Below are 21007 nucleotides of genomic sequence, written 5' to 3'. Positions count from 1 at the left end.
TTAGGTCACATACCTCCGAAAATGCATTTCTCGGACATGTGGGTTTCCTTTAGCATTATACGATGCCAACTATTTATTATAGAAACTTTTAATTGAAAATAAGTTCGAATTCCGAACAGAGGTTTAAAATTCAACCTGAAATTCGAACTCTGGAAATTAAGACGTAAGTCATGCGTGAAAATTTATCTCATGCGAGTCGGATTTCCAGAGACAATGGTTGAACAATGGGGTTTGGATATCAAAAGCAATTATTATTATACGCCTATATAATAAATGCTCGAAATCAATCAGCACGAATTATAATACAATAATTATTATTAATAGTTGAATAATAATACAGCAGGTACACTTCGTTTCGACTGTTGGGTAATGGGTCGCAAAAACTAAAACATACTTGAATAATATCCGCTTGACCGAGCTGGTGACATTGTCTATGTGTGTCGTCACTGCGTGGTAATAATATAGATATTCATGTTATTATCAGGAAGTATAAATTATTACTGCGGTCACAACTCAACAATGTATAGCAAGAAATAGCTTTGCGGTTTACAAACAATTGAAAAGCAATAACAACGATTGAGACACCGGGAAAGAAGCATCAGTTGTCACCACGAACGACAAGAGAAAGCACCTTGGCTATTAATAGAAACACATTCTTAAATAATCCATTTGAATTTCTAGAAGTGCATCCAATTAATACCGCAATACGTTCAAATGTAAGTGCATGGTTTTTGTCGAAAGTCGTTGCCGCCGAAAGCGATACTTAAGTAAAATCCAGTGGGTTTGATTCTGTTGATCCAACAAATTATTACGAGTAAAAAGCAAAGTCGTGTATTCGCGAAAATATACTCTTTGTCAGTGTTCGTGGTTTCGCAGGTGCTAAGAAATATCAAGATGTCACGGTCGGTTCTTGTGGTCACTATATGCGCAGTGTCCGCAGTTATAGCTATCAACAGACCTGTGTATAAAATCGTCCTCACACAGAAAGGTTTTGCGCAGGTAATTTGTTTTTTTTTTTTATTAACAATGGTTTGAGCGTCGGGCTCACGATACGGAGGGTCAGGGTTCAAATCCCGGACATCACAAAAATCACTTTGTGATCCCTAGTTTGGTTAGGACTTTACAGGCTGATCACCTGATGGTCCGAAATGCTTCGGAAGGCACGTTAAGCTGTTGGTCCCGGTTACTACTTACTGATGTAAGTAGGTAGTCGTTACATGAGCCATGTCAGGGGCCTTTGGCGGCTCAATAGTAACTCTGACACCAGGGTTGATGGGATTGGTACTCCATCTCACAATCCACACGATTGAAGAAGAATGTTTTATTCGATTACACTGTCGTTTTCCGAAATCATTTGCAACTTGGCTAAGGCTCTTACCTTAATAATATACTTACTACTTATAAGTAAATCGATATTCGCTAGATTATTCCTGAAGTTTGGAATAACTAGATGTATTACCTCTGCGAAAACCCAAGTGTTGATGGGATTGGTAATCCACCTCACAATCCACACGATAGAAGAAGATTCATTTTATTTGATGTGGTTACTCCATAAAGTTTTGCATAAGGCTTAAGAAGAACAATTAATTCACCAAAATCAACTTTGTGACTTTAAATCTTTGAAAGCAAAGTTGGTTCCTTGTTTCGTGGGATTACGGAGAGATTGCGATCCGTTACGATGAGAGTTTTGTTTGTCTTTATAGATTACACAATGAGTCGAGAAAATGTAATTTAGAGTGGTTTTCTAATGTGCGCTGAGAAATTTTAAGTTTGTGATAGAATGCGGTTGTTTGTAATTCCAGTTTGTGCAGTATGATGTGGAGACACCGCCGATCAGAGAGTTCACATTCTGCACGTGGCTGCGGCTCTATGACTTGGACTCCGACCAGAGTATTTTCACCTACATCGGTAAGCTTGCCTAGACAACACGAATATTTTAGTCAGCCTTTTTTACGTGAGTTATTATAGGTATCCGTCAGATGGCATTAACTACTTGGTCGGGCAAATGCTCAGGGCTCTCATCCGATTCAAAATTAGGACAACCGGCCTGAGGGTGCTCTATTGGGTGCGAACCTCGGATCGGCTCTAGTCGGCAGCGACTTCTATGAGCACATTTTTTTTTTGACGTGACTTATTGTAGATTTGCCGCAGATGGCATTAACTACTTGGCCGGACAAATGGGGAGCGCTGAAGGCTCTCACCCGGTACAACGTTTAAGACAACAGGCCTGAGGGTGCCCAGTTGGGCGCGAACCTCGGCTCAGGGCGTCGTCTGAGAGGAAAAATATTTGAAAGAATTAATCGACCCTAGTGGGTCGATAGCGATAAGCGGTGAATGAGGGAAATCGTCGACCACGCCGGCGGGGTCGGTATCGGGGAACTGAAGTGTTTGGTGTCGCGAGCTGATTGGCTGCCTCTATGGCTAGAGTAATCGCGTCGTCGGGATCGTATATTACGTCCTTCGGACGCCGATACTTTTCAGTACCGTCCCTAAGCGGAATGTACTCGGAAGCCGCAACTACCAGGGGATTTGGGTGGTGCGGAGCAGAATCGAAAAAACGTTTGGAAGCTAATAACTCTATGAGCACACAGAATAAAAAGATAGCATGGAAAAACACAAAAAAAATACACCATAACAAAGGGGCACAGTAGCTTAACGCACACGTTTCTAGACATCTCATGTAGGCACAAGAATGTTGTCACCGCAACCATAAAATCGAACAGTAGAAAGTAAACCGCAGGAAAACCACTTACAAAAGTAAAATATTGAGCAAATAAGATTGCGATATTAATTAATTTGACCCTCTATAATCTGAACTTGTCCTGCCAACACGGGTCCATTGCTCAATGTGACTTTTGGATTTTGCTTTAGTTTCGAAATTGACAGCTGAAAAGTAAAAGTACCCGCGCGCTGCGATTTCTAGCCGGACCTGATTTTAAACGTGCTAAGTAGATTCTTTAGGTGTCAAATATTGTTGCTTAATTAATATTATCTAGTTGATGTATCAATCACAGGAGTGATAAGTGGGCATTGACCAAATAGTAGGTTAGTGCGTGTCCTTGTGGACCTCAGAGCGTTTGATATCCTTGTTAGCGGCGAGCATGATTCTTGCAAAAGAGAGTCCAATATTGTAGCGGGCTTAAATTAAAATCGATCACGATACGATCTACTCTGAACCGGCGTGCGTGTATGAAGCGATTGATGAATGTGGAGGAAGCAAGAGAAGTGTGTCAGGATCGAAGCAAATGGAATTCTATAGTCTCTGCTTACCCCGGTGGGAAATATGCGTGAGTTTATGTATCACCTTTAACACATGCAACGTGACGTGTAACTCAATCCTGGCCCCGGACACACACATCAAACAGATCGCTACTGCCGTCCACGGCCTTTCCAAACACCGTTGACACAGTTTTATACAAAGCTGACCCTCAACAGGGTGACAACGTGCCTTTTTAGGGTTCTGAACCTCAACAGGAAAACGGAACCCTTATAAGATCAGTTTGTTGTCTGTCCGCCTGTCTGTCAAGTCCCTTTTACCCGGGAACGCGTGGAGATATCAAGTTGAATTTTACATTTAATACTTATGTCTGCAGTCCCTTGAAGCTGTAAAAAAATCAAGCTTCTAAATCTACGCAATGCAAAGATCGTTTTTGCGATCACGATCAATCATTTTTAGACTTATTTTCATACATTTTCTAGACTAAAATCACGAAATTTGGCAAAAAGGAATGATTTATAGCAAAAGTAAAGGAAAACATTCGAAAATCGTAGTTGTTGCATCACATCAGCAAAAGTAAAGGAAAACATTCGAAAATCGTAGTTGTTGCATCACAAAAAAATACGTTTCTGCGACTACCAGCTGGTAAACTATTCGTGATGTACGTAATGGATACAAAAGTTATAAAACAGCAATGTCAAGCCTAGGTTATCTTTGGTAATTTCTGCGGAACCCTCAGTGCGCGACTCAGACATGCACTTGGCACGTTTTTTTACGTTAAAGCGACCTGAAAGTGCTGTCAATTTCAGGCATCACGAAATGAATTTTAGTCATCGACAAAAATTCGAGATTTGAATCTTTTAGAAACAATAATTATTTGTCAATTGAATGTCATTGTTTGGCCCTTTTGTTGTTTAAACAATTGTTGTAGTAAATAAACAAGCAAGGTGACGAGCGGGACAGGAGTGTTTGGAGTTAAACAAGTTTTTATTGTTTTTTATAGCACTTACCCGCATTCAAAAAAATTTTTCGATTTAATTCTCTCTTTGTAAGTTTCTTAAGCACAAGCGAGTGCTATAAAACCAAAAATCATTTTAAGGGTGGTATTAATAAACGAATCTCAGCTGAGATTGCCCTCAAGATCATGCTCAAGTCCCTGTTTTTATATGAGAACTGTCACATTGACATGATCTTGAGTGCAGTCTCAAAGCTGAGATTAGTTTATTAATACCACCCTAAAATAGCTAAGCTGTCATTAGCTAAGGTAATGTTAGAGTAGTGTTTATAATATGCTACATTTTAATAACTGGTCCCGATACCGACCCCACCGGCGTGGTCGACGATTTCCCTCAATCAGCGCTTATGGCTATCGACCCACTACTTTCAAATATTTTTCCTCTCAGGCGGCGCCCTGAGCCGAGGTTTGAGGCTTGTTGTCTTAAACGTTGTACCGGGTGAGAGCCTTCAGCGCTCCTCATTTTTCCGGCCAAGTAGTTAATGCCATCTGCGGCAAATCTACCATAAGTCACGCTAAAAAAAAATAACAACTTCAACAAATGGACCACTAAGCATCGAAATAAAACACAACGAAAAAGCCACTAAAATACCTACCTATTAACATCGTACCATATGAAACGTAGCGCGTAGGTAGGCAGTAGGTCTAGCCGCTATTCGCTTCGTTCGATATGCATTGCGGCACAGTAAAAACTCAAAATCTTAATTAAACTTTTGCGACCAGAAAATCACCTACCATCGTTTTTAGTACAATAAAATAAACGATATATTTTTTTTCGTTTTAATATCACTAACATCCTATATAGCTTAATACAATATTATTGGGTGTCTGTTTGATTCAGCTCCATTATTATGTATTTATTTGTACCTTTTACCTATTTATTAGCTTATTAACTTCCTCATTTAATTATCGCGTGTATCGCTATCAGCACTAGGGTCGATTAATTCTTTGAAATAGTAATCCTCTCAGAGCACATTGGTGGTGGTATGGCAGTGGGCTCTTTAGACATACGGATGGCCCATTATGTGTAAAAGAAATCTTGGCTATATCTAGCTCCTTCCACAAGCTTAGAAGCTTCCTGGGGCCTTTACAGGCTTCACGGAGCAACCTTGTTTGCTGTAGGATTTGTGCCCGTTGTGCTGCAATTTCCACGCATTCTAGAATGACGTGAGGGGCAGTTTCTTCTGCCTCCAAGCAGCCTCTAAATCGTGGGCTGTCTGTCAGACCACACTCTGAGCTGAGGTTCGCGTCCAACTGAGCACGCTCAGGCCTTTTGTGTTAAATTTTGTACCGGATGATTAACACGTTGATTCCTATACAAAATGTTTCGACTGTCTTATAAGTCAAGTTCAACCTTTGCTAAGTTACCCGGGATCCTGGGGTCCTTTAAATCACGGGTGAATAGGCATTTTCTGGGTAAGCTCGTTCCAACGTCGATCTTTTCTTCTCCTTGTGGAAGAACGAAGTCAAGAGCAAACCCATTTTAATTTAAAAAAAAGATCCAAGTGGAGCATCCGCCCTTGGTGCGTGCTTGGTTGTTTCTTAGTGACCCTTGTATGGGTCATGGACGTATGTAACTAGTTTATCATGGCCCGTATATGGATCACTGTACTGTCAACGTGTTAAGTAGTAAATCTACAACAAGTAAAGTCAAAAACGTCTTATAGAATACGTATTCGTAACAGTCCTCATTGCCGAAGTGTATTATAATTGGAAATCAATCAGCTACATATTTACTCCATTTACATATGATTACGGCGAATGAGGTGGCATTAATAATTCATAGCCGCCTGATAAGCAGCTTCATGGATCATTGAGTACATTTTTTTACTGGTGCATTAAATGAAGTCGGAGTAAAACCAATGTAGATATTAAAAACAGGCTAAAAGTGGACATATCTTTGGTTTGCATTGATATTATTGTTATATTATTGTTTGGAGTATCGGGGAGGGGCACACGGTACACACATAGGTAAGAGCGATGTACTTGCTGCCGTGTCTACCGGGTGAGCTGCAATGTCCTACTACCCACAACATTATTTTTATTTTATTATGTTCTGTACTTTAATTGTTCTTGATGTATATAATGTTTTTGAACGTTGTATAAATTGATTGATGACAGGAAACCTAGCATCGAGACAAACCATTCCTGGTTTAGCGATGCTGTGTCAAAACTGTATACTCAAAGTTTAATTAAGTAAATAAATTAAATATATATATATTTAATATATAATATATATATATATATATATATATATATATATATATATATATATATATATATATATATATATATATATAGAAGCTTGATAGTTATACAAAGCAGAGCAAACAGTATTACATGTTAATTTCAACTTGATACCTCCATGCGTTTTCGAGAAAAAGATCTTGACAGACATACAGACGGACGGTCAGACGGACAAAAAGTGATCCTATAAGGGTTCCATTTTTCCTTTTGACGTTCGGAACCCTAAAAATAGTTCAGCAACTAAAATTGTTGCAATTATAATTATAAATGAATAGCGTTACATCCGACATCAATCATTTGTAGATTAGAAGATCAGACATCCACTTCTATAAAAACCTGTCAAATCTTTAGGTTAGGTTAGCGGACCCTGGGAAAAACGGGCTAACGTTACCGAGATGTTCACTTTGTGATAATACAGGGTGTTAGTGACATCGTAACGAATACTGAGAGGGATGATTCAGACCATGATTCTGAGTTAATATCACGTGGAATTTTCCGTCGCAAAATTAATGATTGTGTTTTAGTTTTTTTAAATTACTTTCAATTCTACATGTTTGCGATGGAAAATTCCACTTGATATTAACTCAAAATAATGACCACAATCATCCCTCTCAGTATTCGTTACGATGTCACTAACACTCGGTACAGTTTGGTTATAGGACATTACAGGCTGATCACCTGATTCCGAAAGAAACATGATCCGTGCTTCGGAAGGCACGTTAAGCAGTTAGTCCCGGTTGCTACTTACTGATGTAATTTAGTAGTCGTTACATGAGCCATGTCAGGGGCCTTTGGCGGCTCAATAGTAACCCTGACACCATAGTTAATGGGGTTGGTAATCCACTTCACAACCCACACGATAGAAGAAGAATGAGATTGTAACGGACTTACTGATCAGCGGCTTGTGATAATGCTCGCAGCGTTAGTGTCGTAGATTCCGCATAGAATTATTTTGACTAGTCTATACTGCATAGTAATCATTAAAATGACATTACATATTATGTAGATAAAATAGACGAAAATAGAAGTATTTATACTTCTCATCCAAAAGTAAAACATTTTCGAATTTGTGTTCGAAACAAAACATGAGTTTAGTAAATTTTAAAATTTGAATTTGGAACGTTAGCATTAATAATAAAAACCTTATAATTTAGTTTGAAATGGCATTAATTTTTATTCGTAATAGGTACCCGTTTACCTATTTCATATTTTTTGTCTTTACGAAATATAAAATTGCGAGATGTTTCCACTTTTTAATGAGAAGTTTATTTATTAATACTCCAGTAGTAACTGGGTTCATAATCGTAAATTACGAGTATGTCTAATTATAAGTTTATAATTATATTATGTTTAGTAGATACGGTCACGAGTACTAATATGTATACACTTTGAAACCGTGTCACATAAACTTTTTAGACAAATTAAACCGTAAGTCTAAATGTCGAATTATGATAGTACGACAGGGTTCTAAAGCTGTACAAAATGCAATGTCTCTCATATTTTTTTTCTTCTTTGCAGTGAATGGAAATAATCGCGTAGTGAGACTGTGGATGGACGCAGGTGGTCGCCATATGAAGGTGTCTTTCAACGAGCGGGTCTCGTCCAGCGTCCCCGTGGAGATGAGCAGAGACGTGTGGCGACATGTTTGTTTGTCCTACCAATCCGACTACGGAGCATGGGCACTCTACATGGACTCGCGTCTCGCGTCCTGTGAGGCAGCACAAACTGTGAGTCGCTATATACATACCTATTTAAAAATATGATACCTGTATAATATTGTTATTATAGCATGATACCTGTGTAGCAGAGTACAAACTCTGCACATACTGGCCTTTTGTTCGGACCATCATCATTTTAAATTACGAAATTCTCATTCCATTCCATTCGCATTTCCTTTCATTTTACTCACTTTTGACTCACTGCATCCCCGACCTTCATAAAAACAACAAGTATATTATACTGTTTAGGGCCGTGCCCTCTAATTCCCAAGTCTTGATTCTTTTGTGAAATGTGTATATTGTGAACTATTATGTTTGTGACTATGTTACTAAGTTTGTGAAGTGTTTTTAATAAACTGTATATATTCCTGTTGCTGTTGCTTCTACTTTATCATCGTCAATCATTCCCCTACTCTGCCGGCACGTCGGGATACCATATCCTCACCTCTCAGCGTGCCGCACCTGTATATTACAGCACATTACAGGTATAACATACATGGAACAGATTAAAGAAAAGGTTAACGTCGTGTCTTATAGGGAAGTCAAGGAACTGGCCTTTGATAGACTGGAATGGAAAATGCTACACCGACAAGAGCGTGGCTCTTAAATTGATGATGATGACAGGTATAACAATGTTATAAGGTTGTTAGTGACACCGTAACAAATACCGAGGGGGATGATTCAGACCACGATCTTCGTCTATTTAGATATTTGTCTATGGTCAAATAGGGTAGGCAGAGGCACAAGTAATCAGAATACAACTTGCTGCTAGTTTTGATGCGAAGTACTATAAAAATATCATGGTCTCAACCAGGAAGAGGTGAAAGACACTTATACCTGTCATTTTCATATCCGCCGAAAAGGAAAAGGACGGATGTTTGACAACTGTTAATTTTAAAATGGCAATGAATGAATAACCCAGGCGAATAAAATAGACATCTCGCTGAAAAGCAACCCTTGTTGTTAAATATGTTTTTATAAAGCTGTTGGTTTTCTCAATAAATATAAAATTAAAAAAAAACCGTTAGACGCGAGCTGAATTTTGAACTTAATTCTGTTGGGTCACAAATTAATAGTAATTTCATGTTTTGACGTTTAGCAAAAAGTAACTGATTTGACTTGTTGGAAACTACCCTATTAGTGATGTATAAGTCGAAATTAGGCCGATCGATTCTCTTCTGTCCAACACTACGTAGCATTTATTACCTATCGTATGTTTTAAGCAGTTAGGAAAGCATCGTGAGGAAACCCACATTCCCGAGCTATGCATTTTCGGAGGTATGTGACCTAACCTGTATTGGGCTGGTTTTCCCTTCGCGGGTTGGAAAGTCAGACAGGCAGTCGCTTCTGTAAAAAACCGGACATGTGAAATCTTCATGTTAGGTAAGCGGATTCTGTGAAAAACGGGATACTAGGGAGATTATGTTTGTTTTAAGCGAGAGAGAAAAAATAGGGTGAAAGAGAAAAAAAAATGGCTCTTGCGTAGTTTGTTCTTACGCTACACTTTGTTTAAAACTTCATAGAATTTGCATGTAACTCATAGCCGGTAAATATAGGTACCTTAACACAAAAATATTTAATTCGCTAAACGTCAAAAGAATATTTTGCTTGTATGATGCTGTACGCTTTCTAGTCTTTGCTAACGTATTTTCCTTTGATGCAAATATAAGCAAGGCTACATTGAACGTAACAACATGATAAAAGGAATGCAGCTAGTGCTTCTGAAGATTTAACTAAGTAATAATAAATAATAACTATACTTCATTTATTGCACAAAAATAAATATACAGAACATCGCTTACAAACTAATGACTATGTGCTCTACAAACTATATGTAGAGTTGAACAGGTAAAGGTAAAGATAAAGATTTTTATTGTGCATAACTTTAGGTACAGTTATAGATTATTGTTGCAGTTTTAGTTGCAAATTACGTGTCACTAAAATTTGCCTTTGCAGGCATACCTATACACATTTCACACGGGCAATGAAATAACATAAGAGAGAGAAAACAATTATAAAATAAAAAAGGGGTCCTCAAACTAGACAAGTACCTGTATCTTGGAGAACCAATTAACAGCAATAAGCCTTAGAGAACTGCGGGGCGCAAGGCAAGAGCCCTGCTCTATTTTTTCCTAAAAAGTAGCATGGAAAATGCTGCACCGACAAGAGCGTGGCTCTTAAATTGATGATGATGAAGCCTTAAATTAATTGTACAATGTAAAAATTTATATTTATTTAACTAACTAATGAATACCTAAGTATAAAGCTTGTTTCAAAATTAAAAAGCCAATATTTAGGGTTTTTAACGCATTTTGTTCGAATCGAATAAGAGGCTACTGGATCTGAAGCAAGATGATTATGTAAAAGTTATGAATGCATGGGATTAACTGTCTGGGAACTGATATTAGGCACCCAAATTACTAAATTGTAAGATCGTCTAGAGCCCTGAGCCGAGGTTTTCTTGCAGCTTCTTTTTCCCGGCTATACAGGTTGTGAGAATCTGCAGTAGTATTTGCGGTGATGTAAAAATGACGATTCAAAGTGTAACTATGGTACCAACTGAATAAAGATAATATTATTGAATTTGAATTGAGGGTTTTGACCAATAGTCGCTCGACGTCTGTCCACGTAGATTGCATCCTCGATATAATTCGTGACGCGTTTGCTGTTCAGAGCCTGCCAGACGCCTTTGACGGATTGCAAACAAAGGCACCCATTCGAATAGTGCAATTCATGATATCGACAGCATAGGTATAGAAGGTAGTCCTCCCTGAATACTAGTAATTTCCTTATTCTACCACACCGACAATTAGGTACTGACATGAATGAGGTTGTGATCAAATGGTTATCAAACATACCTAAAATACTGTGAGAGAGTGACGGGTGACGTATGTCGAGGCGAGAAAGAGTCGCGCGCTTACGGTGCTAAGCCCGCAGGATACCACTATTTATCTATGATCCAAACAAGTCCAAACATGAATTCAACCTCATAAAGAATTCAGTGGTTTAAAGCTGAGCTGGGGTTTGAACTCGTGACACAAAAAAAGACATTGGTTGTAAAAGTTGATTCGTAATAAAATACAATCGTTTGTCGTACCGAACTGTGCTTCCTACCTAATACCTAGTTGTAAACTTGATCATAAATTTATAATCATCTAGTATTGTTAGCGTAGGTCGATTTACAACCTATAATAACTGAGCAGACATAAAGAAAAATGAGCACATAATATTATTTAGCCGAGAGAGGTCGTCGCATTCACGACCAAACTCAGTGATTAAGTACAATGTGATAAATTGACATAGACAGCTGTTGCGAAACTAGATCGATAGGCGACACACGATGCGAGTAACTTGGGCAAGTAAAGCGTTATAATTAATTGTCTCATGTGCCAAGACTATTTAAATTGACTCTTTGTAGATTTGCCTTGGCTGGTCAAAAGCGGGACGCTGGATTACACTCTATGTAAATTAAAATTTGAAACCTAAGGGCATACCCTGGACATTTCATACAAACCACCTCGTTTTACATCGACGTTATCGTACACGGGCATCTGTGTGTGTGACGTTGCCCATACTGTTGAAGACTAAAGTAAGACCGAGGGGGTGAGGTAAACCTAGATCAGCAGCTGGTAGGGAGCGGAGTGTTGCTGTTCTATACGTATTACTTTTAATTCTATTCTGAGGGTGCTTAAGTGTTAAAATATCTATACGCAGCCGGAATCAGAAGATACCCAAAATTGCACGTACCCATTATGTTTAGTCACGACTTTGATTTGTCTTCTACGATTTTCCCACTATGTTTTCTATATACTTGCTAGAGAGGCACTATATACCTCTACCTACCTCTTCAGGACTACAGGCGTGAGGCTTTGTTGTTATCTATATAGTTATGTATTTAATTATTTGGGTGTGACTACACAAAGCCTATTAGTCACCTACAAGCTAAAACATCTGCGTGGATTGTGAACTAAATAACTTGCTTGCTTGAGTAACTTGCATCGTGTAGAGACACGACCGTGTAAACGAGGCCTTGTGCATATCCAGACTTCATGATCCCCGGAGGCTAATCTTCACCTTGACATCCGCTGTTGAGCAATGCGGTCTGTTCATGTGTTAATTAATACCTTTTAGAGATAATGAGACAGATATTTATAATCATCAGACTAAGACACTTTTTAAGAATGGTGAGGGTCGAATAGAAACAACATTCAGGTATATGTCGGCTACATTGGCATTATTCCGAATCCCGACTATTTTCTAACTTATTTGCGGAAAATTGCATAATTATTATTTGTAGAATAAATCCGCAACGTTGACTTAATTTTCGTTTTGTTTTGAACTGAATACAACGCCTATAGAATTGAATTAAATTACAATTCACGTTTAGAAACTATCATGTTCCAGAATATTTCATGTTTTAGCGCTCTAATCTATTAAATGCCATCCGACGCAAATCGACAGACATAATAACAAAAAAGACCACGAAACAAAAACAATATTTTGGCTAGCAAGAACAAACGATCCGGCTATTCAATTAATTGACCATTATGATTGAATGCGATTTCTTTTTCTTTTATTTCAGTTGCATGGCTTCGTAATACCGGCCGGTGGTAGCGTTGTGGTAGGCTACGGCACTGCTGATAATGGTAAGATATTTATCGTGGACAAAAAATACATCATTATTATTATCCTTCGAAAGCTGAAATTAATACCTTAAGCATTTTCTAAGAATCTGCCGTTGATTGCTGACTGTACTATTTGTATTATTAGCAATTTTTATCAAGCGAGGCCTATCTTTAATTCTCTTTATTTCCGTTACTTCAGTTCTTCTTTGTCTTCCTGAGACAAAGAAGAAGTGAGAAGTGTCTAATAGCAAATTTACTTTTCTTGGTTCAGTTAAACTTATTTTTAATTATCAGCAAGTAAAATAATATGACGTAAATGGTTCCAGGTGTGCCGCGAGGACTGGAAGGAGAGATATTCGGAGCGAACATGATACTGTTCTCTACTATAGAACGAAACTACACACTTAAAAACCATCCACAGTATGAACAAAAAGCATTCCGAAAAAATAAAATTCGCGGCTCCAAAAATATGAAGTACGTCATATTGAAAGATTTACAAGAAGCCGATCCTAAAGTGTCAGAAGACTTGACAGGACACAAGCCTAAAAGTTGGAAAGGACAACCACCAAACACCATTGATGTAACAAAAACTACAAAGAAACCATTTCCTATTGACTCATCCAATGAAAGAGAAATATTAGACTTGGTGATGGATAATGCAAAACCACTACCACCTGCAAAGGAAAAACCTCAGGTTAACTTTTGGAATTTAGTGAATGACGCAGGTCAAGCGGGAAAATTCAAAGCTCCTGCTAAACTTCAAGCAGAACAGTTCGGTTCCAGCACACATGATCGTTTCATGATATCTGAATTCGAGACACCTCCAGCTCCAAATTCTCTAAAGACGGATTATTTAGAAAAACAATTGGGCATAGAGAAGCCTCCAGTAACTGAATCTATTTACAAGATAACTGAAGATGTTACATTCTCCCCTAAAGCTTTCATACCACAAACGGTTGATGACATTTCCGACGTCGAAGTTCCTCCGCCCTTACAAAAAGATAACAAAGTCTACGGTCAATGGACTAGCTCCAAATTTGCTGGCAGCGTTCTGAACTATCTTAAAAGTATAAAGTTTTACAATAAAGACAAAAAAGTTCCTCCAACAATACCATTGCCCAAAGGATCTGACAATTTTCCTTATGCATCAGATTTGAAAGCCAATATTGTTCGCGCACCAACGAATTTACAGAGAAAAAGCCAATTGTCTGGAAGAATTCTACAAAACCAAATACAAATAGCTTCATTAAAACGCTTGAACATGAAGAAACGTAGTGTTACACAAAGTGTACCACAAATTAACGTGAAGATATTAGAAGATGGACTTAGAAGCGAAATTTTAAAATCACACGCGCAAACTCAACCTATACATGTTGAAATTACAAACCGAGGAGAATCTAACCATCTAACAAAAGATTCCAGATTATATAGAAATTTAGATAGCCATAGGTCTGACGAATACGTTGACAGCCTAACTAAATTTAACTCTAATTATAAGAACGATATGTTTGATTTTCATAAAAGCAACAGTTTATTCAATGTACTGCCTTTCTTGAAATCGGTGGAATACTTCACGGGAGAAAATGAGGACTTAGATACCAGCAAAGTAGTAAAATCAAATAATATGTACACGAAAAGTTTTTCGAATGGTAATAAATGGCATAATATCAAGTCTTATAACAATGACTATACGCCACGACGTGCACCAGATTCTGATACTAAGAGTAGTGATATTGAGCAAAACATAGCTGAAGCCAACAAGAAACATCCCTCTATTAGACTGAAATATAAACCCGAAACGAATAAAATTGTACGCGAGCGGCAAGAGGAAGCAATAATCAAAGGAAGAGAGCTTGCAATAGATGTATCAAATCAATCGAATTACAATAGAGACGCAATATCTATAATAAAATACAATCACGGATTTTTGCCTGGTCACGAGCAACTAAAAACAAAAGTAGGAAATGTAAATCCAAAATTCCCTCAAAAGTTAGATAGTAAAAATAATTTCAATAAGCAAGTTAAGATTGGGAATGCCTTAAACGAACGACACGTAATTGGGAGTAATGAGGAGCAGAAGAAAAAGAGTTTTGTGGGAGGAGACGATAGGATCCCGGACATCAACAGATATAGATCTGACATCGATAACGACACAGATAAAGTGCCAGCCTCACTGCGTCCCAGAGTGTGTAAAAATGTTGAATTGTACGACAATATACTGTACGTGCAGCCAGATGGCAGTGTGGACATGACACATATACTGTCGCCGCTCAAAGTTAGAAACATCGGCATAGAGTTTGTAATGCAAAATTACCAGAAATGCTCACTCGAGGAATCTGCTTTAGAGAATAATTATTTACTATTAATAAATTGGAATAAGACTCCCGTAAGACTGTTTGGAGGAGCTGTACCGAAGAAAACAAAAGATCTGTGTGGCTTTTTTAAGTGATTGTTGCTTCAGGTTGACGATTTAAGTTATTTTGAAAATGACATTTTGTTCCGTGGGGAAACGGAAGCGTTTTCTAATAAAAATGACTTCATGTTTTGTCTGTTTGACAGTTATGTAATTCTGGAAGCCTTTGAATTTGTACAAGTCGAAGTTGCAAAGGAAAATAAATGTTGCTTCCTGTTGGTTATGTGTTAGGGATTAGATTTTTTATTTGTCAATAAAACATCAAAGTATTTTATCTTTTAATAAATACGCCTATTGGCACATAGTACTAAAAGATCTCGATAATAGAAGTCTTCACAGACAAAGCTGCGGGCATCAGCTAGTATAAATTATAGAGTAGGTAAGTACCTCATTATATTTTCATTATACTTATATACTCTATATCTGTTCAGTAAAATTTAATCCGTATTTAATGTAATTCCTGTGCAGGTTGTATTACAAAGTCCACAGAAAATAGTCAAGCGGTTCAATAATTATCATAAGTAATTGGCTATCCGCTGAAATATTCCCACATTTTATTACGGGTCATGATATTTTGATAAGACTATAAGTATGTATAACAATTTTTGACATACACGCGTACATGTTAATAACCGATTTGAACGACTGAATCCATATAATGCGAAAATCATTTGCAATTTGCCTTTTACTTTTTCACGCATAAACCGCTGTAGGGGTCTTTGTCAAGTTGCAAATTATTATGGCCACCGAACCAACAGTGACAATTATAAAAATATATGCGATCGACATCTGACCTTATGTCAATCTTATACATTTTTTTCACTGCCGATTGTCATATTTGTTTGAAACTTGGCTAAGGCCCCTGAATAGCTTGTCTCATTGACAAATATACGTTACTTAATGTAGCTACCGCGATAACAGGATCCACGCAGACCCAGTCGCGGACGACAAGCTAAAGTTTTTACTTTTGACGAGTTAGTTCAAGGCTTTATATGAATAAATATATTGATATTGTTGATTTTATGTCATTGGGAACAAGTCGGACAAGTTTTTACGAAGTAGAAGTGTGACAGATATTACATAACGCGATAATGTGAACCGCTCTTTCACTCAGGCCTTTAAGATAATGTAAAAGTGGTAATTTATAGGACCGTTCGCTTGTCGTTGTTCGTTGTCAAATAATTATGTATTTATGACATTCTTCTTCTGTCGTGTGGGTTGTAAGGTAAAACGGCCACCTCAAAGTAGTTTACCTAAAAAGCAAACAATACGTAGTCGTTACTTGAGTCACGTCAGGGGCTTTGGCTGCTCATTAATAACCCTGACGCCAGGGTTGATGAGGTTGGTAGGTAATCCACCTTACAACCCACGCGATAGAAGAAGAGACTAAAATACATCGGTGAAAGGCCGAAATAAGAATTTATTATCGGGGATGACCTAAAAGCGTTGGGATAGATAAATCATTCCGTGGAGAAGTTAGAAAGAAAAAAATATTATAAAGGGACACCACAGTAACAGATAAAAAACAATAAAAACACGTAATAAAAACAACATACACAAGAGAGTATAAATAATTAGACAGCAAACATTAAAGCAAATTGTAAATTTGTGTATGGACTAGTCAACAATGGTGGTGGTGTCACTGCTGGGCACAGGCCTCCTCTCAATCAACCGGAGAGGGTATGGAGCATACTCCACCACGCTGCTCCACTGCGGGTTGGTGGAGGTGTTTTTACGGCTAATAGCCGGGACCAACGGCTTAACGTGCCCTCCGAAGCACGGAATCAACTTACTTTTTCGGACAATCAGGTGATTCAAGCCTGAAAAGTCCTTACCAAACAAAGGACAGTCTCACAAAGTGATTTCGACAATGTCCCCATCGGGAATCGAACCCGGACCTCCAGATCGTGAGCCTAACGCTCTTACCACTAGACCACGGAGGCTGTTAGACCACGGAGGCTGTAGGCATGTCATACAAGGATAACACATATAAGTTCATCGAGAAAAAGTCTTACAGTGAGAGTTTAGATTGACAGAAAAAGCTATTTTATATGATGGATAATCACTATATATTGTGATATACAGCGTGTTAATGACATCGTAACGAATACTCAGGGGGATGATTCAGACCATAACTCTGAGTGAATATCAAGTGGAATTTTCCGTCACAATATTCATGATATTTTTTAGTTTTTTAAATATTATCAATTCTATATTTTTTCAATGGAAAATTCCACTTAATATCACTCAGAATAATCGGCTGAATCACCCCCCTCAGTATTCGTTACGATGTCACTTACACCCCGTACAAATACATCATTAATTATTTTCCGTTCCATACTTTTGCGACGGAAAATTCCACTTGATATCAACTCAGAATCATGGTCTGAATCAACCTTTCGTTACGATGTTAATAACATCCTGCACGTATGTATTGTGACCTGCTCACGGTTTATCATTATCCATCATCATAAGATTTCGCATGAAGAGTGGCTGAAGTAGTCTTCTGATTACTGCTCCACCAGTTAGGAACCTTTGGCGTGAGGTTATTATATGTTTCAGAGCTTAGAAAGGGGCTAAGTTTGCAAAATCGAGGTATAATCGTTTGCAAAAGGGACCGTCGACAACTTAGCTCATCAGTCTGATTGGCCTCTGTAGCAATACGTAATCCGACTGAATAACGTTGCACATCGGCTGCAAACAGCGGGTAATAATGACGCTGCATTTTAATTCGGTCGTGTAACGACGGTAATTTAGCGGCTCTCGAGTTATTTAGGACGCCATTATACGCCTCCAGTTTGAACATCCTAGTAATCTGCGCGCACGCACCACAAGCTACTCAGGTGTTAGTTGAAATCCGCGGTTTAGCTCGCAAATAGTTCGGTTTCACCGCCTACTCGAATTGTTGAATGAGAATATTATTTCTAATGAGTACTCTCGTGATTCTGACCTTTGGAAAGGCTCTGCTGGCTGTTCGTGGACTCCTCTGTATCTATACTTAGAAAACATAGCATAACATCACGCCTATATCCCCGAAGGGGTAGGCAGAGGTCTATACTATACGTATATGGGTCATTCTTCTTTTTTATCGACAATAAGAAGTCATTTTCTCGTTATATCGGATTTAACATCTTTCATTATAACGGCAATAAATATTAAAAAAAACATCATATAGAGATGTGTCTGTAGAGGAGTATTTAGTGTTTCTCTTTATCTTGGTAATATACTGTTCCTTGCAGGCGCATTGCAAAATATATTGTGACAGAGTGCCCCTTTTCATCGGAGACAGCATTTCGATTTACCACTCTGTCACAGAATTTTGTGAAAAACAACCAAGCTACGTTAATCACTAATCGAGGAACCTATTAGTATTTCGCTAGTATTTTAAGTATAATAAGATAACTATATTTTTGGACAATGGAAAGATTAAATTAAATTCTAAAACAGCAGAGACATAGCAGAGCGAAGGACAGATCATTGTCGATAAAAAAGAAGAACGACCCATATACCTACACCCACTTTTCTCCAGCTATGTTTAAGTCTTAAGTAATAGGAGGCGAACCTATTGCCATTAATCGGGCACAACTTTTGGAAACCACGTGATATTAATTATTTATGATCCAAACACGAATTCAAACTCATAAAGTCGAATTCAGTGGTTTAAAGCCGGAACCGGGATATTTAGACAGATCTACTTAAAATGTAACATTTTATAATATCAATATAGATACATCCCACTGCTGGGCACAAGCCTTCCCTCAATCAACTGGAGGCGGTATGGAGCATACTCCACCACACTTCTTCTGCGGGTTGGTAGAGGCGCTTTTACGGCTAATAGCCGGGACCAACGGTTTACCGTGCTCATTTTCAGACAATCAGGTGATTCAAGCCTGAAAAGTCCTTAGCAAACATAATACAGTCTCACAAAGTGATTTCGATAATTTCCGCATCGGGAATCGAACCCGGACCTCCAGATCGAACCGCTAGACAACAGAGGCTATCTTTAAAAAGAAATAAACATTATTATTATGATCTTTGGTTTTGGATACCACTTGTGTGGTTTTTACTATATAATTTGTACAAACAGACGTACATACGTGCACAGGCTGTGTGTACGTAGATATAAAAGTTATATTATAATGCATTACATTGTAAGTAAATGTTATCAATTATAGATGTAGATTGCGATTAGTTTAGCGGATGTGTGCGACACATTTAATTTACTTTATTGTGTGCACGCGCATAATTAGAAAGGAAATGTCGTATAGCTTCCTTAATTTGGTATAATTAATTTTTTTTTAGGTATATGTATAATAATAATTATATAGATTGGGTAAACGTGTCTTTAGATTTCATTTCGTTTCGAAATCGTCATCTTCCTAGCATTATCCCGTTTTTCACAGGGTCCGCTTATCTAACCTGAAGATTCGACAGGTCCAGTTTTTTACAGAAGCGACTGCCTGTCTAACCATCCAACCCGCGAAGGGAAAACCAGCCCAATACTAGTTAGGTCACATACCTTCGAAATTGTGGGTTTGTTCACTGCTGAGCAGTTGATAATCATTTGTGATCCAAACATGAATTGAAAAACAAATTCGACTTATTATTGGTTTAGGCCTGTGTTGGATTTGATGCTGCGACCTCAAAGTAAGAGGCAAGCGTTCTATCAACTAGGCTACTACGGCTCTCTGATAACGTTCATGAAATAGTTGCACCTATTGATTTTTTAAACACAGGTTTAAGTTCACCAGCTTACCTATCATCCCGGGGACATCATATGCCTAAATAACTTTAGAGTCTGTAAAAGTATTGGCTGTTTACCTGACAACATTATATGATATAATTCGACATATCTAGATGTATATTATTTTATATTATTATATAAATTTAGAAAGAAAAAAGATAAGTGATTTATTTCCGTTAAGGACGTAAGTTAATACAAAAAAAATTAAGACTTACCTATATATTTTAGAAGTCTGAAAGTAGCGCCACTTAGTGAGAAACTGAGGAGCAACAGGTTAGCAAGATTTGGGTATGTAATGAGAAGGGATGAAAAGCTTTTTTTTACGTGACTTATTGTAGATTTGCCGCAGATGGCAATAACTACGAAGCGCTGAAGGCTCTCACCCAGTCTCACCCGGATGAAAAGCATATAACGAGGAAAGTTATGAGTATGAATATGGATGGGAGTAGGGGTAGGCGACGACCCAAGAAAGTGTAGATGGATTGGGTAAAGAAGAGTATTTGTGAAAGGTGTGAGTATTGAAATGACGACTGACAGAAATGAATGGAAGAGGAATATTATGTAGTCTCGATCCCGCCTAGGGTGGAATGAGGGAAGGAGAATGAATAGAAATTGTTTACTATATTTTATTACGAATGATGAACAGTGATGAACACGAATGATAACAGCCTCCGTGGTCTAGTGGTTAGAGCGTTAGGCTCACGATCTGGAGGTCCGGGTTCGATTCCCGATGGGGACATTGTCGAAATCACTTTGCGAGACTGTCCTTTGTTTGGTAAGGATTTTTCAGGCTTGAATCGCCTGATTGTCCGAAAAAGTAAGATGATTCCGTGCTTCGGAGGGCACGTTAAGCCGTTGGTCCCGGCTACTAGCCGTAAAAACACCTCCACCAACCCGCATTGGAGCAGCGTGGTGGAGTATGCTCCATACCCCCTCCGGTTGATTGAGAGGAGGCCTGTGCCCATCAGTGGGACGTATATAGGCTGTTTATGTAAGAATGATAAACATCATGCGCGTTATCAATTACA

At 38.2% G+C, this 21007-nt stretch overlaps 2 protein-coding genes across 16 annotated transcripts in view; one reads left to right on the top strand and one right to left on the bottom strand.

The window, feature by feature from the left end:
* The window catches only part of LOC126380060 (coiled-coil domain-containing protein AGAP005037), a 246107-nt gene that overhangs the window by 34618 nt on the left and 190482 nt on the right, over nt 1-21007 (bottom strand). The window lies entirely within an intron of this gene.
* On the top strand, nt 629-15460 carry LOC126380077 (uncharacterized). Its single transcript, XM_050029281.1, has 6 exons — nt 629-716; nt 877-999; nt 1803-1908; nt 7998-8206; nt 12780-12843; nt 13149-15460. Exons 2-6 carry the CDS (start codon nt 895-897, stop codon nt 15269-15271), a joined length of 2607 nt encoding a protein of 868 aa, XP_049885238.1. The 5' UTR covers nt 629-716; nt 877-894; the 3' UTR covers nt 15272-15460.

This window comes from Pectinophora gossypiella, chromosome Z (genome assembly GCF_024362695.1).
Source record: "Pectinophora gossypiella chromosome Z, ilPecGoss1.1, whole genome shotgun sequence".
Classification (NCBI taxonomy): domain Eukaryota; kingdom Metazoa; phylum Arthropoda; class Insecta; order Lepidoptera; family Gelechiidae; genus Pectinophora; species Pectinophora gossypiella.
The sequence above is the reverse complement of the archived record's forward strand: the minus strand, read 5'-3'. Positions and strand labels throughout refer to the sequence as shown.